Genomic DNA, 26,961 nt, shown 5'->3' on the forward strand with positions numbered 1-26,961 from the left:
AGTTCACCGAAGAAATTATGGTTGCGAACAGATACCTACTTAGGTTGGTTTGAATTTATTAAGCATTATCATTTTGACATTTTTTTTTTAGAAAACAAACCTCTAAAATTATTATATTTTAGGTCATGCTTGCTGGCATTTTTAGACTGGATTTCACTCATCTTTGAAAAATATGTTTTTCCTCTTTTATTTATTGAGATTATTGCTGTTCTAGTTTCTAAGATAGCATGAAAGCCCACAAAGTTAAGAATCTTTCTTAAGTCCTTGAAGAACACAGAACTCTTCTCCATTGATGAAAGACTATAATTACCTTTATCTAGAAACATCAGAATTTTTATGCATCTCTACTTATGCCTTCTTAAATTTAGTCTAGGGACCATTTTAGGCATTCATGTATGGTAGGAGAGCATCATGTGTTATATCCTAGCTTCAGCAGATTTTTTTTTTTTGAGACAGGGTTTCTCTGTATAGCCATGGCTGTCCTGGAACTCACTCTGTAGACCAGGCTGGCCTCAAACTCAGAAATCTGCCTGCCTCTGCCTCCCAGAGTGCTGGGATTACAGGCGTGCACCACCACTGCCCGGCCCTGCTTCAGCAGATCTTGACACTTGGATTCAACCAGAAACTGAGTCGGTAGGGCCTAGAGCGATGGCTCAGCTGTTAAGAGAGTGTGTATTTCTCTTACAGTCGAACTGGTTAGGTCCTCAGAATCTATATTTGGCAGTTCACAATCCCCTGTAACTGTAGTTTGAGGAGATACACTGCTCTCTTCTGGTCTCTGTGTCCTGGATATGCATGTGGTGCATATACAGATAAGTGTATACACATACACAAGATTAAAAACAAATGCAATGGAAAACAAGAAAATTATTCAGTCAGTACTTACTGCATATCTATAGGAAGTAGGTTCCTCCATGGGAACTCTTGGGCTTGGGGTCATCCATGGCTAATGACTGCAACACTGTCTGGGTCTTGGGTATTGAGTACCTTTCTGGGCTCCCTCACTGGTTCCAGATCCAGTCATGGCTTCTCTTAGGCTGTAGTCTTCTAAGGATTTGGGAAAAGTCATAGTAGAGGAAGAAGAACAGGAAGAAGAAGGAGGATGAATCTTGTCAAATTTTGTTTGGTGGCTTGAATTGAATTTTGTGGTCATTGAACACAGATGCAGTCTTTAATGAACTATGATATCCGCTTGGTCTTATTTATCTCTTAGTAGATCCTGGGCATAGTAAGCAATGAATAAATGGTTACTATTATTAGGATGGTGATGAAACAGATGTTTCCGCAAACACACTCTCCACTTCTGTCTTTTCTCATCTTCCAGACTGAGATCCGTCCTCCACTCACTGCCTGCTGGATGCTATACAGACTTGTACCTTTTCCTGGTGGTATGGGTTCTGCCAGACAAGCCTTTCCACCATCTTCTCTACCTATTCAAGTCCTGTTTACACATTTAGGACCAGACTAATTTGTCATCTTCACATGAGATGGCTCCTGCTTGGAGCTCCATGCCTCTTCTCTTCGCTTTGTTTTTCTGTCCCCTTTTCTGACTCCTATAGGAGGCTGTTTGGTTGTTTACATGGTGTAAATCTCATTTTCAAAATTGGCAGGGACTCTTGAAGACGGCTATGATGCCCTCTATAGCTATCATAGAGTCGTGCACATATGCATACAGTTCAGTCAGATCCATCTGGCTCAGGCTGTGCTAGAGATCCCAGAGTCTGTCATTCTTTTTTTTTTTTAATATTTTTATTTTCTGTATTCTTTGTTTACATTCCAAATGATTTCCCCTTTCCCAGATCCCCCCTCCCCATATGTCCCATAAACCTTCTTCTCTCCATCCATTCTCCAATCACCTCCCTTCTTTTTCTCTGTCCTTATATTCCCCTCCAATGCTAGATCAATCCTTTCTAGGATCAGGACCCTCTCCATACTTCTTCATGGGAGTCATTTGTAATGCGATTTGTGCCTTGGGTATTCAGAGCTTCTGGGCTAATTAATATCCACTTATCAGAGATTGCATTCCATGTGTATTCTTTTGTGACTGGGTTACCTCACTTAGGATGATATTTTCCAGATCAAAGCATTTGCCTAAAAATTTTGTGAATTCATTGTTTCTAATTGCTGAGTAGTATTCCATTGTGTAAATATACCATATTTTCTGTATCCATTCCTCCTTTGAGGGACATCTGGATTCTTTCCAGCTTCTGGCTATTATAAATAAGGCTGCTATGAACATAATGGAGCATGTGTCTTTATTGCATGCCAGGGAATCCTTTGGGTATATGCCCAGGAGAGGTATAGCAGGGTCCTCCGGAAGTATCATGTCCAGTTTTCTGAGGAACCGCCAGAGTCTGTCATTCTTTAGTGGACTTCTGGACTTGTACAGTGCATAACATAGACCTGTCCATATGCTCAGAGATCCCATGAGGTGCCAGAGGTCCCCTTGCTTCTGAGCCGTTAGGTTCAAGCTACCGATGCAGACTGGGGTTTGAGGTGCATGGTTCACTTATGTGGTACTCTATGGGGCTGCTATCTTGTATTCAGAGAGCATTTACAATGATGATTCATTTGGAAAGGAGATTATTATTGTAAGCTAGAAATCATCTTGACCTTTGGGGCTCTTTGAGCATCCAAAATGAAATCAAGAGAAGAGAATGAGACTTCCCCAGATGATTAGCCTTCGCTCCTGTGAGGCAGGAGCTGTGAAGCAACAGGCTGCTCAGCGTCTCTGTGCTTCTATTCCCTCAGCTGTCAAGTAGAAAGGATACTTAGAGGAATGAGTTTATGCATGTAATGTGTTCAAGATATTGATCATCCATTCTTCACCTGTGTGTTTATGTGTATGTAGGTATGTATGAATGAATCTAAGTATGTTCTATTTATCTGTCATGTATCTTTTATTACTGCTATATGTGCACTCAAAATAGTCATTATTTTTACACACAGATTTAGCATTGTTTAGTAATTTCGATGCCCTTGCCTATGCTGTACAGATATAAGCCCTCAAGTCTACCCTTTTCATCCTGGAAAGATGGAAGAAGTATCACTAACCTCCAACTTTTAACAGTCCTCACTTTGCATGTAATCTATCCGCGTGCTTTACTGCAACCTGCCTTTCCAGGGTCAAATATCATCATGCTTATTTGGCCACACTAGTTGACTTGGTTCATTTCCAAAATGGATTGTAGATATTTGATAGATAGATATTGATAAATAGATGATAGATAGATAGATGATGGATAGATAGATGGATTCGTACATACACACAAACATACTCATAATGGAAAGTCAGTGTGAATGGAAAGGAACAAAAACTTCCCTTTGCCTCCGCAGTCGCCGCAGTTCCGGGGGGCTGACAATTGCAGTTCCATGGTTATTATAAGGCAATTACATCAACAGAGCTTGTCTGTCTCTCTCACATTTCAAAGGAACATGTGTTCGAAGGGACAGCTTCTCCTTTAATGATTTTGACATTGTCATATTATACCTAAGCACAAAACTATGACAATACCTCTTGCCTCTGCTGCCAAAGGTACCATGTAGGGACACATTGCGGTCGAAAAGACAGAATGGCCTCTTTATGGTGACTGGCTTGGAATTATAAATATTTTCGTTTCTCCTGTAGGAGATGGCTCGTGGAAGAGAGGAGACAAACAGGACTTTGAAGCTAAGCAAGCCTACGCATCCCTCCAGACAGTCACCCTACTGAGGACCGTGAAACCTGAGTTTGAGAAGTTTTCCATGGAGGTGAAAAGTTCTGTTGAGAAACAAGGGCTCAATGAGGAGGATTACGTAAGTGCTCGACTATGAACCTCGCCCTCCAGCATCCTGAAAACAGGCTTCTAATTAAACCAGAGGTGACAAAGTGTCCCATTCTGAGGGCCATTCAAAAATTCCGAGTTCAGGTCTGAATGTCACTGTCGCCTCCTGTGTGTTTCTTTTCCTGGCCACTTTTCCTCTCCCCAGCCCCCACCCCATCATCTTCCCTGCGAGTCCCTTACAGGTCTCCTTTGCAACTGCTGAAGGGTGGAAAACTGCCTTCCCCCAGGGATCTGTGATGCAGAACAGGGCATCTGTAGCCTCCCAGCATTTGCTAAGCTAGGAGGGTGTTGTGGGAGGGGGAGGAGGCAGTTGAAGGAATGCCCGAAAGCTTTGCACGGCTAATTTGTCCAGGCCTTGGTTTTAGGTTTTGGAGGCTCTTTGCACAATCCATGTCCTCTTCTTGGTTGGTTTGTCCTTGTCTCTTGCAGACAGGCAGTGAAGTTTTCTCCTCAGTGGCAAGCTGCTTCCTCCCTGGGTGTCCTAGGGCTTCCCACTCCTGCAATGTTTTTGTTACTAACACATTTTAAAGACGCTAAGGGTCAAGCACCTCCCTGGTTGCTATTGTTCAGGCCACCTTTGGCATAGTCAGCTGTGTTTCTGAGATGTTCCCAGTGTCCTAATGGCAAATTCATTCTCAGGGTAGGCTGAGCAGAGGACTTTTGAGTTAGTGGGCTGAGGTGGGTGTGCCGGTCTGTCTTCGCTTCCTTGCCAATAATGAGAATATAAAGGTATTTCATGAACACCTCTTTATTATTTTTACCTAATGGTCCATATTAACTATGGTTTGAAAGCTGAGCGACAGTGTCATTTTGTCTGGCTTCCTTTCTGAAACAGTTAAAAAGTTCAATTGCCTCTTCATATGTTGTCTGACACAATGAGATACACTGGGCAGTGGCTTATCAATAGACTCTAGACATTCTGAGTTAGCGGATACTCTCATTCAGAAAGCTAAATGTCACTTTAATTGTAGTGCAAGCAAAATCTCATTAAGAAGACATTGTTCTGACAACAATTCACAGTATTTTCCTAATTCTAGTATTTTCAAGAGTATCTGCATCTGTGAATTACTAATACTACCTCTCCAGGCTGACTTTTAAAATAAATAAAATTTACAATTTTAAGTAGGATTGAGGTTATTATAATAATTTACATTAATTCTGAAGATACATTCCTTTTCCTTTTTTTTTTTTTCAGTACCGTAAACCCAGGGCTTTGTGTGTGTGTGTGTTCTACCACCCAGCCTGCCACCTTTCCTTTCCATGTAGTTGCTTATAAGGTTAGTCCACACAGGTGGCTGTGCTGTGTTGTGGGAGAGAACAAAGGAACTAGAGTCCAGACGCTGGGTCCTGAGGGCCGGCAGTAGATCAGTGCAGTGGGCGGTGCTTCACCAGTCTTGCTCCAGGTCCTTTAGCATCGCAGGTTTGCATTCATGGGCCTATCTGTTTGCATAGAACGTAACTTCCTACAGCCTCGTGTGGGCTCTGCGCCTGTCTTCATCTTCAAACCCAGCAAGTGTGGTGGACTCTTTAGTCCTCATATGCACTATGGGGGGGGGGGGGGAGATAATCACGTGACTTCTGGGTAGGCTCTGATTGGTTTCCTTTTAACACTGTTTCTTAATACTTACGTTAATGGGTCTACTGCTGAATTAAAGTTGTATTTAGCTGAATTAAATTATTAAATTAAGCATATTGAATGAAAATAAGATAATGAATTATAACCTTTACGACATCAGTGAGGATCCCAATAAGGTATTGAACAGTCTGAGGTTTAAAATGTCACAAATTTCTTATCTATTGGTGTCACTACAGAGGACATCATTCTGTCTGACTAATGCACAAAGCATGGTGCTTAATGTCGCTGGTTGAGACAGTATCTCGGATTGAGAAATTCCTTTTTAGTTTTCTTTGGTGAAGGTTTTCTGCTTTTTAAAAATGCTTTTCTCAGTATAACTGAACTAAAAATGTCGCAAGCATTAAGGATTGCCTAGACCGAGGTGAGGAAAGGCCTTGCGCCTTTGTAGTTTTGCTTTAGCATTGCAAATTGAGTGATATCCCTGATCCAATTTTATATTCATTAGAGTCACATTCATATTAGCATGTTACTAGCATCCTGGAAAGGTTGTGAGCTTTTCAAAAAATGAAAAATATATGAAATTAAAATTTTTTACATGCTACACTGCAACACTAGAAAGACAGAGAAACAATAATTTTTAAATAGTAAAATTATTTGACTATTTTAATAGCACAATGATTTTATATTTTTGTTTAAACTTGGATGGATAAGTTTAATTTTTTAAGTGTATGTGTGAGCATATGTGCTCACAAGCATGTGTACATGTGTGTACATGTATGTTGAGGCCAGTGGTCAATGTAGGGTGTCTCCCTCCCTCTCCATCTTACTTATTAAGGCAGTTTCTAGCTGGTCAGCGACCCGCAGGGATCTTTATGCCTTTGCCCTCTATAATCTAGGATTACAGGTGCATGCTGCTATACCTGGATTTTTGCATGGTTGCTAGAGGTTGAAATCAGGCCCTCAAAGTTTTTGCATTAAGGACTCTATGAACTGAGTGAGCCACTTACCTATCCCCAGTTAACACAGTTTTGCTTTTGTAAAACTGATCTTCATTTCCATAACTTGCTTGCTCCCTTTTTAAAAAAATTAAAAATTTAGTTGAGCAAAGCAGGGGAAAGAATCATTCCTTATTGAGGATGTGGTCACAGGCAGGTTTTCCAGGCTATAGTGTGTGGCACTTCCCATGTACATATTTTCTTAGTCAGGGTTTCTATTCCTGCACAAACATCATGACCAAGAAGCAAGTTGGGGAGGAAAGGGTTTATTCAGCTTACACTTCCATGCTGCTATTCATCACTAAAGGAAGTCAGGACTGGAACTCAAGCAGGTCAGGAAGCAGGAGCTGATGCAGAGGCCATGGAGGGATGTTCCTTACTGGCTTGCTTCCCCTGGCTTGCTCAGCTTGCTCTCTTATAGAACCCAGGACTACCAGCCCAGGGATGGCACCACCCACAAGGGGCCGTCCCCCTTGATCACTAATTGAGAAAATGCCTTACAGTTGGATCTCATGGAGGCATTTCCTCACCTGAAGCTTTCTCTGTGATAACTCCAGCCTGTGTCAAGTTGACACACAAAACCAGCCAGTACACATGTGGACAACAATAACTGGGATTAGTGGCTTATAAGAAAAAAACAAAACAAAATAGAAGACATGAAGTTGGGAATAGGCATGCTCAGAGGATATAAGAAGACTGGAGGTGGGTGGGAAGTAGGATATTTTTTCATTGTATATATGCATGAAATTCACAAAAATAAAGGGGAAAAGGTGGGAAATAGCGTGTAAGATGCTACACAGAGAATGTACAGTTCCCCTCAAGGTAGCACTTGGGAAGAATATGTGTAAGATGGCAGCGGGTTATCGGCACTGATATAGTTCACTCAGCAACTCAAGGTTCTCCCTTCCTTATGCTTGTGTTTGTAGTAAGCTCCCTCTGTGCATTATCACCTGTGTAGATTTGCATGTTGGAATTCCATCCAATGCTTTGATGTGGTTTTTATCTCTTTTCACTTTTTAAGACAGGATCTCACGTAAATCAGGCTAGCCTTGAACTCTCTATATAGGAAAAAATGTCTTTGCGCCCCCAATGTTCTTGCCTCAAACTCTCAAGTGCAGGATTACAGGTGTTGTCCACCATACTTGGCTCTAGGCTTATTGTGACAATCAGATTCTTTATTCTGTTACAAGGTCAACGATTAGTTTGTTTCCTCATTGCTGTGTGTGTGGTGGTTTGATAAGAATGGCCCCCTATGCGTTTGAATGCTTGGTTACTGGAGAGTGGCACTATTTAAAAGGATTAGAAAGATTAGGAGCTGTGGCCTTATCAGAGTAGGTGGAGCCTTTTGGGAGGAAGTGTGTCACTGGGGGTGGGACTTGAGGTTTCAAAAGCCCATGTCAGGCCAGGCATATTCTCTCTCTCTCTCTCTCTCTCTCTCTCTCTCTCTCTCTCTCTCAGAATGTAGCTCTTAGTTACTGGCTCAGGGTCATGCATGCTGCAATGCTCCCTGTCATGGTAATAATGGCCTAAATCTCTGAAACTGTAAGCAAGCCCCCAGTTAAATGCTTTCTTTTTAAGAGTATCCCTTGCCTGAAATGCTTAGGACCATAAGTATTTGGGGTTTCAGATTTGTTTTCAGTTTTGATAAATGTATATACATTTATCAAATATATACATTATTTGGAATGTAGAATCCAAGTCTGATTGCAAAACACAGTGATTCCTAGACACCTTAGACATGTGGATTGAAGATAATTTTGTAGCTATCTTAACTGCCCCTGCCTTTTGACTGCAAGCCACCACAAGATATGAGGAGGTTTCCATTTGTGATGTCATGACAGCACTTAAAGTTTCAGGGATACTCAATCTGTATTGTTCTTACACATTTTTTTTTTTAAATTGCTGTATTGGGGAAACATCAACCCTGACCTTTTCTCATTCAAATAGCCAAAACCTTTTCCAGTCTATGTCTTTGTCAGCAGGGCTCATCAGCGATGGGTTCTGTGTATGGACCTCCTTAGGAACACAAGAAGTTCAGCTTCACAAAGGGAGGTGGTGTCAGGGTAGCAAACGTGTCCAGAGCAGGGGTTCTGAAGACCACTCGGGGTCACCGGTAAATGCAAACTGAGAAGTATCGTTGCACTGGAGAGGTCCCTGGGGCTTGAGGCCCGGCTCAGAAAAGGTTTCACCAAGTGCCTGCCTGGCCCCCACCACTGGTTTGTACTGGGTCACCTACTTGTGCAGTGGCTCTCACTCAAGGGCATTTTAATGGAGCTGCCTAGCACTCTGCCCTAGGAGTGGTTCCAAGACCAGAGTGCTGGTATTTGGTTTTAGAATGCGCTGTACAGTGGCCAAGCTGAGATTAGTTGCATCCCCTGACTCCTGGGCCAGTGAATTTCTTTTTCCACTACATCAGTCTGATCCTCTTAACAACAATGTGCCCAATAAGGAGGCAGACTTATGACCCAAAGATTAAGTGTATTAGGCCCTCTGCGTGAGCCTGACAGGCTGAAGTTATTTCTTTCTTTTTTCTCTGCACTTACCAGTCCAAAGTATACAGTTTTAACATATCAGTTTCCCCTTACTCTCTCACATACTTGACAGAATGTGCAGAGTCACTGTCTTCTTCAGCTGCAGTCACCCTTTGCCCGTGTGTAAACCATCATTTTCTTGATCATCAGATACTGTTTATTGAGTTCTCTGGGGAGTGTAACTGTGAATCTGATCCTGGAAAATGTGTGCTCTCAGATGGAATCCTGATCCTCTTAAAAACTCATGTGACTAAGAAGAAAATGCCCACAACCTTGAGCGCTGAGGTCCCATAAGAGATGTGTTCCTGTGTCAGTTCACAGAAAATGTCATGTGCCTTAGCACCATGATGTGTGGATGGTACTCATCTCCAGTGGAATGACGGAGACGGAGGGCTCTGTCACAGGTCTCAGGTTTCCATGGGAGGTTTAAGGGGATGGAGGTTTCCTCACTCACTATGCACTAACTTCTTATAATTACATACCAGACTTTGTAGGTGCACAGTATTTATATTTGGAGACAGGAGTCAGTGTTTCACCTATGTGATCCATGTAGAAAGGAGATGAGTACCGCTGGGCCAGATCATGGCTACAGCTGGGCAGTAGACCATTTGGTTATTGTCCTGAGCCATGTTAATTTATATGAATAAGAACAATATTTATGTAAGATTACACTGAAAAAAATATTCTCCCAGAAGAAAGATGAAGAAAATGCTAAAGTACTATCTAGTCTTAGAGAAACCATTAGTTTTATTTCTGAGATGAGAGAGATACTCGCAGACCTGCTCTCTTCTCACACATTCATTCATTCTGCATTAGTGAATCAGCTGACTTTCCAAGACCTGCTGTCCTCACTACTATTTCTTAGGACCGGGTGAGCCAAAGTTGAAGACACTTTTTTTGGCCCTGGCAGCATCCCTGGGTTCTCCTTCCTGTAAATCCCACTCCTGGCCTTGATCCATTCTTCCTATTGTATTTGGCACTTTTGAGACATATTCACCAACTGGAACTTTAACAGTCGGCTTTTCCCTTGGGCGAACTTCACCTTCTTTTCCTGATGTTGTTTAAATAAAAATATCATAGATTTCCAGATTGAAATGGCATGATATGATGAATGAAAAAAAGGTAGTATTTTCAATTAAAGATATTTTATAGTACTATAAGGATTACAGACATACATAAATTCCTCCCTGTCTCCTCCTTCTGTGCTTCTGACTACATAGAGTTGATTATTGTTAATGTTTTTCCCGATACTGTCTATATGGTTTTAAAATTGATTACTTAATGTTGTTATTCTCGATAGTAACATTTTGATACTATATCTTGATTCCTGAAATAGAAAAAATTATTTGACATATTCCTTTCTCTGCTGATATTTTCTTTTCTTGTTAAAAATGTTTTCACAAAATAAAGCTTGAAGAAAAGCTAAAAGATAATATTAGGACATTTTTTATTATTATGCTTTTGTGTAGAAGATTTACAGCATAATCATACATTGTTTTATGAGCACATGTTGTTCCTCCTGTACCTTCTCTGGGGTTTAATGACTGTTTTCTTATTTGCTTTCATACAGTTCTTACCATTTCATTTTAGTGCCTCAGTAAAGGCTTTTATGTAATGACATTAATGTTTTGAACCTTATCTTTCTGCTCAAGTTTGGAGTAATTTCTTATTTTAACATCAGGAAACTGTCATTTAGTTCTCTTTTGTATTGCATGATCCTTTTCTTGGATATCACATCTGTTTTTTTATTCTTAAAATTTTTTTTTTTTAAAGAAAGAGGGTATCAATGAGAAAAAGTTTTCCATACTTTGTATATTATACAACATTTTATATTATATTAATAATAATTTCAATATTAAGTTGACAGTTTAGCTGGGTATAAAATTGTAGTTTAAAGATTATTTTCCATAAGACTTTGATGTCATTACTCTTGTTTTGTAGCTCTTATTGTTATCATTTTAATTCTTTGTTTAAAATTCTATTTTCTTTTCCTGTCTATCTTTCAAGATGTTTAGTGTTTCCTTTAAAAATTGTTTGATTGCATCAGTAAGGATCTAGTGAGGAAAATAGAGCCAGTTCAGCAGGAGTTTAAGAGAATGAACAGAGTTCAAGGCATTAGAAGAGCTGAGATTCCAAATGGAATTGTAAAGCAAGCCAGAAATGAGAAATTTCAAAATGTCACCAACATTCCTAGATCTAGAAGGACCAAGGAAGAGAGACTTTAATAGGTCCCCAAATTTAGGGCTTCCTACAAAAGCTAGAAGGATGGAAAAATATAATTTTTACTAGAGAGATTACTCAAGGTAAAAAGAGAGTTGGGAGAGGGTGTGTCCTGGTTTTCCTCTTCCTCCTGGTTCTGATCTCCTTCCTGTGCTCCCTGCAGACTGAGCTAATCAGGGGTCATATGACAGTGAAATACAATCAAAACAAGTTATCTTTAAGTGATGTAAAGCAAAGTGAAACAGAAGGAAGGGGAATGAATTAGAAAACAAACAAAAACAGAAAACTGGACTGATTGGTGATCTGAGAATTCACAGTGATGAGTACTGGTGTGAGTGTGTTTGCTTATCCATTTATTATTTTATATTTTGGGGACAGGGCCTTGCACTGTAGCTCTGGCTGGACTGGAACTCTTTATGTAGCACAGACCTTGGAACTGTGGCAAGCTTATTGTTTTAGCCTTCCAAGTGCTAAGTGAGATTATAGATGTGAGTCACCGTGCTGAGCTTGGTGTGTGTATTTCAAAATCCTGATGTCATGCTTTTAGTTTCCTCCTTCCATAAATTTTTAGAGCTGAGTGGTAGTCATCTTTAGCTGGTTCTGATATTTCCTGTCTTATCTTCTAGTACATATGCTGATAAAACAAGTGTTATTTCTAATTCTGCCTTTTTATTTTCCTTTCTGAGAGATTGTTTTAACTTTATCTTCCAAACTACTGAATTTGAAAATGTCTCTTATAGTTTTAATTTTCAAAAGCTGGGTTTGGTGGTACATGTATATGATCCTGGCAATTGAGAAACCAGGGCAGCAGGATCACTACAAGTTCCAGGTCAGCCCAGGTAACATAATAAGTTATAGATCAGCTAAGACTGTAGAAGGTGCTGTCTTCAAGAAAAAATGAAAAAGACATTAGAAATAGGAAAGACAAAGAAAAACCTCCACACTTTTCTCTTGTCTGAGTGAATCCACATTTCAAAATAGCACCTTGACTTTGGTTTTGGACACAGAGGCTCATCTCCCTGGTATCCCTTTTACCAGTTCTAGAGTATATGTTATTTAATTTATCCAAAATTAGATGCTTTGTCATAATTTAATAAACAATTCAGGTAAATATTACTCTGTCAAAAGGCACATCAAATGAGTTCTTTCTCATAATTGATGCTGTTTACATTTGTTGAGATAGGATTCTTGTCATCCTTTTTACTGTCTTACTCATCCTACATTGCCAATTTCTTTCAGGTTCTTATTTGTTGCTGTTTTGTTAACATTTATCTTTTTGTCTTTCATATCAGAAGCATTTCATAAGTGCTTTTCTCTTTCTATTTCTGAGTGTATTCTTAAGCACTCTCCGGGGCTTTGTGAATATAATGAATCTGTCTAATGGTGGACTATATTGGAGTTCTATGAGTATCAACTCAGCTCTTTTGAAGAATTATCCCAAATAATATTATTTTGAGAACATTTTCTCATAGGATGGTCAATCTCATTAGAAAATTCTCTTCTGAACCCTCTGGATGTCATTAGGCTGTATTAACTTTTGGGAACCAGGAAAGGAGGCTCTTCTAAGACACTCCCCTCCCCCCCCCCCCACGACTTACAACTTTTTTACAACATTCTCAATTTCATATTTTGCCTATCTTCATGTGTTCCAGGCACACTCTTCTGCTCCTACATCTTTACTCAGTACTCAGTGACATACTTGTCTTCTGCCAGGATGGGGAGGAACAATTTCTTTCCTCTCTGTGTAAGCTTGGTGGAGGGATTCTGACTTTTTTTGCATGTGTATGTGTATGTGTATGTGTGGTAAGAGTGCCTATATGTATGGGTATGTGTGTATGCACGTGTATATATATGTACACATATATACACACATGCATGTAAAGCTAGAGGAAAACCTGTGATATCATCTTGTGTTTTGGAGATTGAGTTTCTCACTGGCCTGGAACTGGCCTAGTAGACTGGACTGGCCAGACAGAAAACCCTAGAGATTTCTCTGCCTTCTTGGTCATGGCTTTAAAAAAAAAGAAAGAAAAAAAAACAAAACTGGATTCTGGGGATTAAACTCAGGTGCATATGCTTTCAAGGCAAACACTGTGCTGACTGAGACATCTTCTAAGCCCAGATCTATTTTTCAGTATCTACTGTTTTTACCCCCCATTGTGCCCCACCTTTAGAAGCTACCCATGTCTTTAGGTGTACAGACTTTAACTTCAGTCCTGTACTCTCCTACACTCCTCAGTTTTGGTTTCTTAGGTCTATTGACCACTTTCCCTTTTCCCACATCCATAACTTTGTTTCCATCTACAATTTTCTTCCTGTGCTTGCTGGACTTGCAAGCTTATAACTTACAAATCCACTTATTTTTTTATGGAAATTCCAAAGGGAGTGTGTGGTTTACAAGAAGTGTTGCCTTGATTGTTGACTCTCAATACAAGTATACAACAGTGTTGGCATCTTATGGCAGAGATAGAGAGAGGGAGAGGGGGAGGGGGGTGGGGGGGATGGGGAGGGAGAAAGTCTAAGAGAGGAAGTGAGCATGTGAGCATAATTCTTTTCTTTTGGCCTAGAAATATTTTTGACTCATTTGGTTATTGACCTTTTAGTGACTACTTTTTCTTGATTTACTAGATTAACATCTTTTTCTTGTCCTCAAAGGCATAACTCTGCCTTCTGTGATTATTTGTGTGTGTGTGTGTGTGTGTGTGTGTATGTGTCTATTTGTGCATGTGTGTATGTGTGCATGTGTGTTTGTGTGTGTATATGTACATGTGTATGTGTGTGTGTTTGTATATGATGCTGTTTTAAACCCAGAACTCTGTGTGTGTTAGGCAAGTGTGCTACCACATACCTCCATCCTCATCCTTTTGACTTTTATTTTGCAGCAAGATCCTTCTAAGCTACTGGAACTAGCATTAAACTAACCCTGTTAGCCCAGGCAGGCTTTGGACTTCTAATCCTCTCACCTCAGTCTCCTGAGCAGTGCACATTGTAGCCTTGTGCCATCAAGCCATTCCTTCCATGACTGTCCTCTTTAAAGCAACAAATGAGCCACATTGTATGTGTTTGTGTGTATATGAATGTGTATTTGTCCATGCCATATAATAGAGGTGGAAGTCAAAGAATACGTTTGGGGAGCTGGTTCTTGAGTTTCATCTTGTTTTCAGACTGGGTCTCTCTTGGTTTAGCTCTTGGTTGTGAACTCTAGGCTAGATTCCTCATTAACTTGAGGTGGTTAGCTGATGGGTCTCTGCCTCCCTTTTGTGGTAGGAATACTGGCGTTAAAGTCTGCATCCAGCTTTCTACATGAGTTCAAGAGATGTGAACTTAGGCTTTCAGGCTTGTATGGCAAAGTGCCTTTACCCATTGTACTATCTCCCCAGGCCCACTTCTAAGATGCTTCAGAAGCAAGTGTACACAAGCAATAATTAACAGACATAACCACAGCTCATGCAAAAAGTATATATATATATATATATATATATATATATGGTACATGTGTAGGAACACCACATAGTAGGAATCCTGTTTTGGACTAGTTGGACTAGAATCCCAGTTTTGGACTAGTGCAGTGGGTTCTGGCTGAGAAAAACCTCAATCAGGGTTTCAAATACATTTTTTTAAAAGCTAAGATGACTCAATTTTAAGATTAATTAGTTAACCAATGATAATTATGGCATTCCTATATAAAAGTAATTAGGGGTGTTTGTGTCCTGGGAGGATATAATCTTCATTATGCTGTGATGCAGAGGTTGCAATTCCTTTCTAGATGCTGTATTGTGAAGTAAACAAAACAAAACAAAACAAAACAAAACAAAAACAAAAACCAAAAAACCAAAAAAAAAAAAAAACCCTCGGGAACAAAAACTGAGACATATGGGAACATAAACACATCTGGAGCTCTGTCCTTCTAACAGCACCTGAGCTAGCAGAGGCCACCTCCTGACTAATCTTGAGTTGCAGAGGGCGTTATCCTAGTGCCAAAGACTGAGAGGAAGAATCCCAGTCTCGGAGTAGTGCAGTGGGTTCAGGTTGAGAAAACTCTCAATCAGGTTCCTTGATTATTCTGTCTAACAACTGTAGATTCTAACCAGGTCTTCTCAGTTTTAGGTTTCTGATATTTAAAGCTCAAAGTTATTTCTAACAAGTCTTAGTTTAAAAGCTAAGTGTCACTGTTATTATCTGGGTATGGAGTGTGTTCATTCTTTATTGTAACATTACTTTCTAGTTACCACATGTGTTACCACCCACCGTAGGTTTGTACACACAAGGACACACACTGTAGGAGAATTTTCTTACATAAGAGTATTCTGTTGTTTGTAAAATCAGAAATGCTTCTTGGAAATATTATTCTAGATTTAAAATAGCCAGAACCAGTTTTTCTCTAGCTTTAAGCTGGCCACCAGCCTATATTCTTTAACTGCAAAGGCAAGTCCCATTGTTGGACTCAAGAGTTAAGGAATTGCAACATTCTGTGCCTAGCTTGTTTTACAAAGACACAGCTGCAAGACTTGCAGATGTAGAATTGCAGCCTAATTCTAAAGAATGGACCAACATTCCTCTGATGAATTACACCCATGGCATCTTCCTGAGGACTAGAGTCTGATCCCCAGAACCACATAGGGGAAAGAGACACTTGACTCTTGCCTCTTGCAAATTGCCCCGATCCCCATATGGGCAGCATAGCTTGCATGGGTCTCTCACAAATAAACCACTGAACACTAAAAGAAAAAACAAAGCAAAACAAAAACAAACAAAAAGAAAACCCTGAAACAATACGTAGTGTCCATTAAAAAAAAAAAAGACAATTCTGCATCTTGGTACTGTGTGTTTTCAAGTTCAGTTTTACAGTTTTAATGCGATCTGTTTTTAACTTGGGGTAGAATTTGGTAAATACCGTTTCGTATTTCTAACCAGGTATTCTGGGGGTTTTATGACTTGAGGGTATTTGCTCATTTGTGGTTAGCGGGCCACCCATGGCTTGCTTTTTCTTTTTCTTTAAAAGTTGAAAATTTGATTATTTAAACAAATACTGGGGGAGATTCTGATGCGGTGTTGCAGAGGAGATGGGGTGGGGTGTCTCGGGAGGATGTCTCCTGTTCTAGGCCTCCCTCTGATGCTTACAAAAGAATGTGGGGTGGGGGGATGGGCGGCTTGTCTCGGCACAGTATTTGAGAGAGACAAGATTTAAAGAGGCTAGGTGTGACATATTGAGACATTTAAAAATATTGAAAAATACTGCTGTAATTTCTCGGAGGGGGAAGGCCTAGCCACCATGGTATTCAATCTGTGTCTTGATACAAATTTTGCACAGAGGCTGTGTAGGAAGTGATATTAGTTGAAAAAATTATCGATCATCAATAAAATCTCAGTGAGGCATCTCACTCCCCTCTTGTCTATGTCATTTAACTAGATCCAAAATTTCTTAGTTGAAAAAATGGAAAAGCTAGGTCTTCAGGCAAGCCAGTGAAAGAGGAAAGAATGCAGTTGATGCAAAATGTATTTGTCCTCCTCTGGCAACACTGTGAAGTCAAGCCTTTCTGTGAGGGGTGCATCAGAGTAGAGGGGGGCTGCCTCCTCCTCTGCAGCTCGGTTTCCTCAGCCCGCACCCTGTCTCCTAGAAGCCAGCCAGGGATGGTTTGTCCAAATAAAAAGGCCTTTTCAGACGCAGGAGGTCCTTGCTAATTTTATTTGTGAGAATAAAATCAAACCACAGGCTGGTTTTAACAATATAAGAATGATGAGTCTGCATGCAAACATATTAATAAGATTAGTCTTATTAGGAAAATGGATCGGGATTTTATTAGGAGAAAAGAAGGGGGAGTGGAGGCATCACAATGGGATTTCGCTAGCTAACAAATATGGGTTGGCCTTCTAAATGAAGATATTGGACTTAAAAAATCACTTTCATTTTCTTAAAGGGGGAAATTGTTTTAAATTGTTCTGTTAACTTTTAAATAGCATTCAGTAACACTGATAGACTATTTGAAGAAGTTGGAATATTCTGGGTTAATGTGTTTTTTGATCATAAATAAGCGCTCATTCACTTGTGATTGCTACACATAGATAGGTGTGGCTTTCTAACTGTAAAAAGCTTTGACCTAGCATACCAGAAAAATGCAAAGAGGCCCAGGGCTTATGCAAAAGGGCTTCCAAGCCAAGCTTCCTGTCTCAGTCCTTTCAGGGGCAACCTGTGTTTGAGGCTGTTGTTAGTGTTTGTGACATTACAACTAACTTGAGATCCAAAGACCTTTGCAGTAATGGTGATAACACTTTCAAGTATGCATGAGCGAAATCGCATCGTGCATGCAAAGCCGTCCACAAGTGAAAGACTAAGGAGTTTTCTTTCACTGTTTGGAGGAGAAGGGCATGCCAGCTCATTTGGGCAACGTCCTCACATCTGAAATACAATGTAATTATTTTCAGAGAAGTCTGGTCACCTCAGATCCATACTGTAGAAACAACTAGTGTGACCTGTAGGAAGAACATGCCTAAGGCTGAAGAATTGCACTTGTGTGTTAAGGCTTTGGAGAGAAATATCTGAGGACGAAACTCAGCTTGCTTCCCCCTCCCCCTGCATTTCTCATCCTTTCTAAAGGCTTTTTGTCTACCTGGGGTCTTGCTATCCCTTCTTCACTCACTGAGGACGCTTTACACAGCGATGTTGGGGCTGTAGATTAGCTTCCCCAGGAGACTGAGTTTCAAGGGAGAACCTGGAAAAGGAAGGCCTGAGGTGAATGGATGGTGGTATTGGGATTGTGTTGCCAGAGAATGTTCTTTGGATGTCAGGCGTTCCTCCTCTGCTGCAGGGGAGTGGTGGTGGACCCATTCATGAAGCCAATAAATATGGTCCTTTCATAATTTAAACATTCCTTACACGAGAGTTTGATTTTAACTGAGTGTCACAACAGAATAACTCTGGACCTCAAGTCTCTTGGAGGGAGCTAGAAGGAAATGACTTATGTTCAGACTTCCAGCTTGGAAGCAAGGAGGCTGACGGGCCAATTTCAGCTTCCCCAGCCACTTTGCTAACAAGGGATTCTCATGTTGGATGCTGAGTGTATCCCCAGGGGTTTGTAACGATAGGCCAGAGATCTGGTTCAGGAGGCCATTGTTCATTGATGCCGCTGTCTTCTTGGGTCCCTGAGGGAGGAGAGCCCAAGGCAGTGGTGCGATAATGTTGGTTGACCTTGTTCAGTTCTTGTTTAGGCAGCTGTGTTCCGGAGATTTTTGTGGGTGTATCTTCTAGGAGATATAATCTTTCAGCAAACTCCTTGTTTCTCTGGCTCTTAGAATCTTTCTGTGTCTTCTTCCACAATGATCGCTGAGCCATGTTAATGTGAAAGAGGTTGGGAGAAGTCCAGAGATCTCAGCCCGAGACAAAGAACTATAGACAACTAAGAAATGTGGAGTGTGGGAGAGTTAGTCTTCCCTAGGGTAAAGCACACCAAATGGTCATCCCTGAAAACACACATACAAATGACACTATATAGACCAACTAGGTGCTACTTATGAATTTAGGAATACATATACACATATGTACAAGTATGTAACAACAATTAATGACAATAGAAGCCATGAATTTGAAAAAGAGCAAAGAATATAGGGAAAGGTTTGGAGGGAGGAAAGGGAACAGGAAAATGACAATCTCAAAAAGCAAAAGAAATTATTATTATTATTATTATTATTATTATTTGGTTTTTTCGAGACAGGGTTTCTCTGTATAGCCCTGGCTGTCCTGGAACTCACTCTGTAGACCAGGCTGGCCTCGAACTCAGAAATCTGCCTGCCTCTGCCTCCCAGAGTGCTGGGATTACAGGCGTGCGCCACCACCGCCCAGCAAGAAATTATTTTTAAAAGTCAGTTGATGGGTGGGGTGGTCATTTTTAATTGTTATTTTGACACAATGTAGAACTCCTTGAGAAGGGAGATTCAGGGGCAGAATTATCTAGATTGGGTTGGCTTATGGGCATGATGGAATTTTCTCCATCATGTTAATTGATGTGGGAGGAGCCAGCAAGGAAAGTGGGGATCACCTGTCCCTGTCCCCGGGCTGTATGACTATGACTAGGAGGAGAAGCTGCACTGAGCACTGATCTGCAGGGGTCTATTGCTCTCTTTTGACCGTGAACACGATGTGGTCAGTTTCCTCAAGCTCTGCTCACCATGTCGTCCCCAATACTGATGGAGCGCAATCTAGACTCGGGAGTTAAGTGATCCTTTCTCCCTTACTTGGCTTTTGTCAGGGTATTTTATCACAGGAACAGAAGTGAAACTAAGACAATGGCCATCAATACAACCAGTGACACAAGGGTACTGGGGTGCCAGAGATTCCAATCTGTTAAATGGTTAAAAAATCACATTAGATTACTCTTGGAAGTTATGAAAAAATGATTGAAAAAACGGATTTCATAACTTTAAGTGCACTGGGTTAGGGTGATCAAAGGAAACAGCTCAGCAGCTGTAAGTAGAACACCCTCAGGGCCTGCAGGCACCATGTAGGAGTAGTTTTAAGTGACATCTTTTCTGGGGTTCAGCACGTTGTAAATAAGAAGAACAGAATAATATGTTTCTGAGGATTCAACCATTGTATCCAGCTTGAAATTTGAAAGTGGGTTGAGCTTTAGGATAATATTATGAATGAGTCTGTCTGTTCTAGTCCTCCACTAGAGCTAGTTTGTGTCATTTGATAGCAATCTAAACATGCTGGCTCCATGGAGTGATTACTAAATTACCAAAGTCAGTTATATGTACTTCCATCCTATCCTAAAGATCTTAACGAGATTGCAGTTTTTCACTGAGAAGTCCTGTGGATCATATTAACACAGTAACTGAACGTCTGCGGTAGTATAGACTCTGATCACCTTAATCTTCAGACACTTCTTTTCTGCCCTCAGTGGTGATGCACATTTATGGCAACCATCTGCCCACATCATGGATTGACCAGATTGAGGGCTGTCTTATTCGGTGTCCTCTAAGTCCGTGGTTCCCTAGGAGTGACCACTCAATTGACCTATGTGACATCTGGAATATATAGTTGAGCTGGAAGATGCTTGTTGACCGAGCCTTGGTGAAGACTATCAAGCACTTACTAAGCTTCTCCTTTTTGGGGTGAAGTCTTGTCCTTGGTCCTCTGAGAGCCTAGTTCCTGCTCAGGTGGCTTTTGATGGGTAAGAAACAATGAAGCTTCAAATAAAAGGACCACAAACTTAGGAGCAGGGATGCATTAGGCACGGCTGGGTGGGGGGCAATGAAACAATAGCTCAAGTGGAGGGCCTCCCTAGAAGAGTTATTTGGAAAGATGTCTTTCTCATTTGGAAACTTGCTCCTGCTCTGGCTGCCCAAATCCCACCGTGCGTGAGTTTCTCTAACCAGATTACGTGTTCTTTCATGATTTCTCTTTGCCACTTGTTCCACAAATATTGCTGCTTCACAAGTTTCTTCCTCTGGCCCCTTTATCTCTAAATACATTGTATGTGTATGTTTGTGCGTGTGCGCACACGTGCACATATGGGCATAGCATGTGCCTTCATCTATAGGCAGGGATGACTGTTTCTCTGTAGATGATATGTAATTTGTGTGTCCAACTGCAACATGTCCCTGGAGTGGCAGGAAGGCTTCTACTTGTAGTTTCCCATTGGCACCTGGACCTGAATGACATTCATCTACCTACTTGGTTGTTCCCTAGAGATGGCTCCATCCAGAGCTCTGAAGCCAAATGCAGAGGAGGAGGGAAGTCCAAGTCTAAAGAGCTTGTTCTGTACTCCAAAGCGTATGGGAGGACAGGGGATTGTTTAAGCTCTAGGACTTGAGAGTTCCAGACGATGATAAATTGGACAGCCTTGCAAGCATTGGTGTCAGTAGCATCATTTCAGAGACTGTGGGAATAAAGACAGTTAGGTTCTCAGTTCCACAGACTTGATCAATCAAAATGTGTTTTTGAACAAGGTTCCCAGGTAAACTATTTGCATTCAAACATCAGAGAAACATCACTCTGGAGTAGGTAGCTGTGTGTGAGTTGAGGGGACCCACTACAATGATGACAGCTGAGAACAGTGGGGTATGGTGCTGAGTGAGTGGATCACACGTGGGGACACTGACATGGCCACTGTGAGTGCAGAGACAGGGTTCAGAGGAAGAATGTAAGTCAGTGCCAACCTCCCCAATGTTATGATGTTATGATGCTCTGTTTGTGTGTGGTGACCTTTGTGTCCCATGATTGTGGTATTTGACACAGATTCCTAATGTCTTTGTTTCTTGAGGATGGTGTCTGGATAAGATGCTCTTTAAATTCTGGGTCTTGACTCAATGCCTCATGACAGCTTCTTAAATAACAAGAGCTGACTTAAGGAGCAGATACTTTAATGTGATTAAGCCTTGTTTTTCTAGATTCGTGGCAATTTACAAGTTTTTGTAACTATTTATTATCTATTATTACATTTTCTATTTCATTGGCAGCTAAAACGTAGCATTTATCAGAGAAGCCATCCTTACTGCCCCTGCTTTCCTGATGTGCAGAAAGCGGTAGGGCTGTCTGCTATGTGCTTACAAAGTCAAATGAAAGGAAGTGAATTTTTTCATAGGAGTGGAATACATTAGCCTATTTTTGTAATGTTCAGTGCTTTTTGTATTTTCTCATTAACAAAAATTTGTCAGTGCCAAAATCACAATGATATTCCATTTTCTTTCAGAGTTTATAAAAGTTTTAGACAGGATGCTTATGTCTATGAGTCATCTCAAGTGGGTTTTTTATGTGCTGTGGTTTGAGAGTCAAACTTTAATCTTTTCTCACTGAAAAGATTGTGTTCCCCTGTTGATGTGTTTCAGTCAAACTCAGAAGACTGTGTGTGTGTGTGCGCGCGCATGTGTGTGTTTGTGTGTATTTTAGATTATTTATTTTGTTCTATTTTTCTGATTATCTTTTCACAAATCTTACTCTGTGGCACATAATTATAATATGCTATGCTCTGAAGTCGCCAACAATTCTTTAACTTTATCTATACATAATTTCCAAAATGTAGAACACTGAGCTTCTTATGAAGGATGATAGTTAATTCAGTTTTATTAGTTTGGTGGCAACTTTGACTGAAAAGATCTCATAAACAACTATTTAGTTCTAATTCACTGATTGAGATCACCAGCTGAATACGAGCCTCCCTCCCGGGGCTGGTCTGGAAGTCTTGTCTTTGAGCAGTAGGTGCGGAACCCACGTTACAGCAATCTCAGTCAACAATACCAAAAAAGAAGGCCTTTGAACAATTAAAACACAGTGTGATTTACTGGTTTTATCATGGGAGAGGCCCTCAAATCCTTTCTTTGAATCCATTTATTCTGTTTCTGTTCTGATTTTTTAGATGGGAATCTCACAGTGTTGCCCAGACTGGCCTTAGGCATGTAGGCTTTAGTGATCTGGATCTCAGCCTCCTGAGTCACTGGGACTATAGTTACACAATACCCTTTTTTTACCCTCATTTTATATATGACTGTAACAAACATTGGGATTTCTTCCCCTCATTTATGGAAGACCAGTATTAGCAAATAGCCAAGATTGCAGCATGCTAGAGGCAGGCACAAGTGAGAGTAGTGGGAAGTAGCAGGTGACAGGTCAACTCAATCGAATGACATTTCTGTATTAGATGCTGGGTCTTGGCTCTACCAAAAGAGATGTATCTGTAATATGGCCTGAATACTCAGGAGCAGTACAATGCCTAGGTACAAAGACATACAAATATACAAAGATTAATGAGTGAAATGATTCAAATTTGTGCTAAGTGGAAAGGAGGGTTTGGGTGACCAGAGGAGGTTTCAGTAAGGACAAGTGTGAGTGGATCTGTGAAAGTGGGTGTATCTTTGACTGTTCTGGGAGGAAAGAGAAGACCTGCCCAAGGGAAATAACAGAACCTAATAAAGGTACTATTTGCAAAGGGGCAGATTTGATGGAGGAGGAAGACAGGAGTTGTGGAAAGACAGTATAAGAGGCCAAGCTATTATAGACCTAGGCTGAAGGAGAGAGGGAAGGGGAGATACCAAACTGTAAGGCCTATAGCAATTGGAAAGACCCCTCTGTGGTATTTGTGGAAGACGGCAGGTTCTGACACTCAACCTTCATTTCTCTCTGACTTTCCTGTCTCTCTCTGCCCTGGTGTCTCCTCTCTTTCTTTTCTTGTGTCTTTGTCACCTGTTGCCTGAACCTGCCCTTCTGTTGAGTTTCGATTCTTGTCTTTGCCATGTGAACGTTCTCCCTCAAAAAGGACACAGATCACATTGGCCTTTGCACAGCTGTATGGGGTTGGATCACAGGCTTTCCAGAGACATCTAGATGTGTATAAGTGAGCTATCAAGGCTGAGGACAGATGTCACTCACGTGTTCATCTGAAAGCTAGCAACAATTACACCACTATGGATATTCCTTTTCAAATAAGCTTTCCAGTGCTATGGTTGATGATACACACATCAAATGTGTGTGTGTGTGTGTGTGTGTGTGTGTGTGTGTGTCTGTCTGTGTGTGAGAGATACATTCAAAGGGTAAATATATCAAAAGATGCAATTCCCCAAGTTCGTAAAAAGGTCATTGACACTTGTGCTCCATGTCAGGCCTAGAGTCCCATTCATTGATTGTTCTTCTTCAGGAGATTTCCTGGGTTGACTTCCTTGCTGGTGTTTCCTCATGTCAGTGAGTTCCACGTGTCAGTTCTGAGGTCCCCATTCTATATTGTCATGATGAATGTGGACATAACTCCATGATCTTGCAAGGATGAATTTTTTTCTAAATCCTTCTGCTCTAGGTGATGAAAGAGAAGAAATCCTCCCTCTGTCAGCCAATGGCTATTCTCTGGGCTACAAGCCCAAAGCATTGATACAAGGGTGTAGCTAAGCTCAGGATGGAGACAGTTGTCTGGACAACTTAGGGGAAAATCCTACCCTGAAGTCAGTTTAGGAGGGAAGAGATCTCCCATGCTCGAAGCAACAGCAATATTTTAGCTACTTTAGCTCCATTGTTGATAAGGTGTCTGACTTTCCAAAAGCTACCCACTTCGTTTTCCCAAAGTTCAGGGAATGTTCAGTGTGTTTAGATTAACTTCCCCCAAGGCTAAAATATGTTAGCAAGTGATCAAGAGCCTTGTTGTATAAAAGTGAGATCTCTCTTTATGAGACATTGGAAAGAGTGTGGTAGCCATAGGAACATGGTGCTTTCTACTGTTGCCTGGCTATAGACTTTTAATGTTATGACTTATAGGGAAATGGAATGAAAACTGATAATAGAGTACACACTGGTTGTGTGGTGTGTGTATGCATGGAGGTAGACATGTGTGTTTGCATATGTGTATATACATGTGTGTAGAGGCCTGAGGTTGATGACAGTAGTCTTCTTAGTAGCTCTGCATCTTATCCATTGAGGTAGAGTTTCTCAGTTAAACCCGGAACTTTCCAAAGCACTGAGCACAGCTGTTTGCATCCTCTGAGCTCCAGGACTACAGGTGAGCCACCATGCTCGCTTGGCATTCCTGTGGCTTCTACAGATCCAAACTCTGGTCCTCATGCTTCATAGCAAGCACTGTATCCACTGAATTGTTCTTTCAACCCCAGCCAATACATATTTAAAACAGAAAGTGTTAATACATTTAAATATGTATTAACAGAAGTGATGCATTAAGTGTTTACCAAATGTAGAATTATCTTGGGCCTTTGAACTACTCCCATAGCATTCCAGCCACTCCTGATGCCTGCTGTCTTCTTCAGCAGTACATGAGAATCAGACAAGATTCGATTCCAAGGCCTTATTATGTCCACTTGACAAGGCGGATTAGCTACGAAAGGGAGAGAACAATCTACAGCCCATCTTACTTGCCCTCCTCCAAACCTCCACTTTTTTCTTATGTGATCATCAACTGAATGGGAGGTTTAGAAGGCATGTCTTTTTTTGGAGGATCTTGAGAAATTAACACCCACAGCTTTCCTCATTTGCATCGGGAACCAATGGTTTGTGGTCAGGAAGATAGAACCACTCTGTGACATGCTTGGTTTCATGTGAAAGCCACAAGCAAAACCCCAGGACAGTTCAGCATGGCCCTCCCCTTCGGAAGCATTCTTCCAGCCCCCACCTGGGAGCTTTGCAGACCTTTCTGGTACCCAGGCACCCCCTTTTTCATAGGTCTCTCATGATACGTGGTATTTGAAGTAGGTAGCACGGTTTACTTACTCATAAGCATTGAGCAATTTATCTAAACATGAATTTGCCTCCCTGCGGAGAAATGGGGGAGGATACTGTGTAGCCAAGGGGGCCGTGTAAGAATGCCAACTGTTATCTGTGCTCATTTGAAAAAGGAAAAACATGACGACTTTCATTCAGCTTTCTCCATGAGGGAGAATGTGACTAGCAGCGCCTGCAGACAAGAGGCCATATCATGACTTCATGTACAGTCATGTACTTCATGGGTGCGTGATGCTGTCTGGTGGAGACTGCAAATGGCCATGTTTTCTTAATCCAACTTCTTCATTAGCTGGTCCAGGGAGCGGCTGTACTTAGGAATTTAAGAGCTCAGCAAATGATGCTAAGGGAGGATTTTTCCGGCTAAAGGGATGTTATGATGATGGGTTTTGATTGTCAGCTTTCAAGGATCTGGAATCTCAGAGGAGACACGCTTCTGGGCACACCCAAGAGATGATTTAGATTACATAAGTCTCTGGATATGCCTGTGAGGGAGTGTCCAATTGAAGCAGGAGAGGCCACATGAAAGGCGGCTTCCCTGATCTAGGATCCTGGGTTGCCTCAAAAGGAAGAAGCTAGCGTGCACAAGCATTCACTGCTCTCTGCTTCCTGACGACTGCAAATGCAGTGGGAGTAGCCGGGCAAGCTGCTGCTGCCAGGAGTCAGCCTCCATGACTACTGTTCCCTTGACCTGTGAGGCAAAACAAGCCTTTCTGTCCCTTTGCTCCTCTTGTCGGGGTACTTAGGTAACTAAAACTGATCATGGACACTCAAACAAGTTGCCTAGTCAAGGGCATCTCATTTCCTGTGAATGGTAGCAATGGTGTGATCTGTCATAGCCAGGACCTTGAGGTTCAAGTATTCTTTTGTCCAGAGACAGGGAGGCACACCGAGTAATCTGACTCCTTCTACCTGGGAAGTCCAAAGGAAAGTGTTCCTAATACAACTTGATACTGTCTTCACCAACCCCCCTCTTTGTTTTTCTCCTTAATTTGCACTTGCAATTTTCAGTGGCTGTAATGTGCTAACGGGCTTCCCTCCCACTAAAAACCACGTGTGAGAGTGAGAATGTTCTCCTCGAGAAAAGACAGCATCTGGGGGTTTGCTTCTGACTTGAGGGCTTATGAGGTAGGTGTGATGAAACTTCCTCTGCAGAAGGCCAGGGTGCCAGCTTCAGGAGGGGGTCAGCATCTCTTCTGCTAATTGTGGCAAGAGAGGGAGACACTCCGCCACTTTAAGGAGGTAACTGTTGTAATCCACTTGGAAATCAAGACAGCAGGAGATTTCAGACCAGAGTTTATGTCCAGAGCCTATCTGTCCTGTTTGACATCAAACTTGTTAGGACAAAACCAATTCAAGTTCATCTTTCTTAGCTGATGAGTGTTCTTCCTATAGTGGAGGGGACAGAATGACTCAAGAAGGAAGGGTTGGAAAGGGGCAGTTAGAGTATGGTGCTAGGGCGTATGACCAGGCCCATCAATGGCCAACATCAGTATAGCATCTTTGGATGAGGATTTAGAGAGGAGGATAGAAAGAGGAGGAGGAAGAAAAAGAGGAGGAAGAAGAGAAGAAAAGGAGGAGGGAGAAGAAGAAGATGAGGAAGAGGAAG

General features: G+C 41.3%; 1 protein-coding gene across 4 annotated transcripts in view; it reads left to right on the forward strand.

Annotated features, from left to right (window-relative positions):
* Positions 1-26,961, forward strand: part of Npr3 (natriuretic peptide receptor 3) — a 71,316-nt gene that overhangs the window by 24,024 nt on the left and 20,331 nt on the right. For all 4 annotated transcript variants that reach the window (XM_052160097.1, XM_052160096.1, XM_052160095.1 and 1 more), the window contains exon 3: positions 3,629-3,795. In XM_052160097.1, the coding sequence (XP_052016057.1) occupies positions 3,629-3,795 (167 nt within the window). The remainder of the gene's footprint in view (positions 1-3,628; positions 3,796-26,961) is intronic.

The sequence above is a fragment of the Apodemus sylvaticus genome, chromosome 16 (assembly GCF_947179515.1).
Source record: "Apodemus sylvaticus chromosome 16, mApoSyl1.1, whole genome shotgun sequence".
Classification (NCBI taxonomy): Eukaryota; Metazoa; Chordata; class Mammalia; order Rodentia; family Muridae; genus Apodemus; species Apodemus sylvaticus.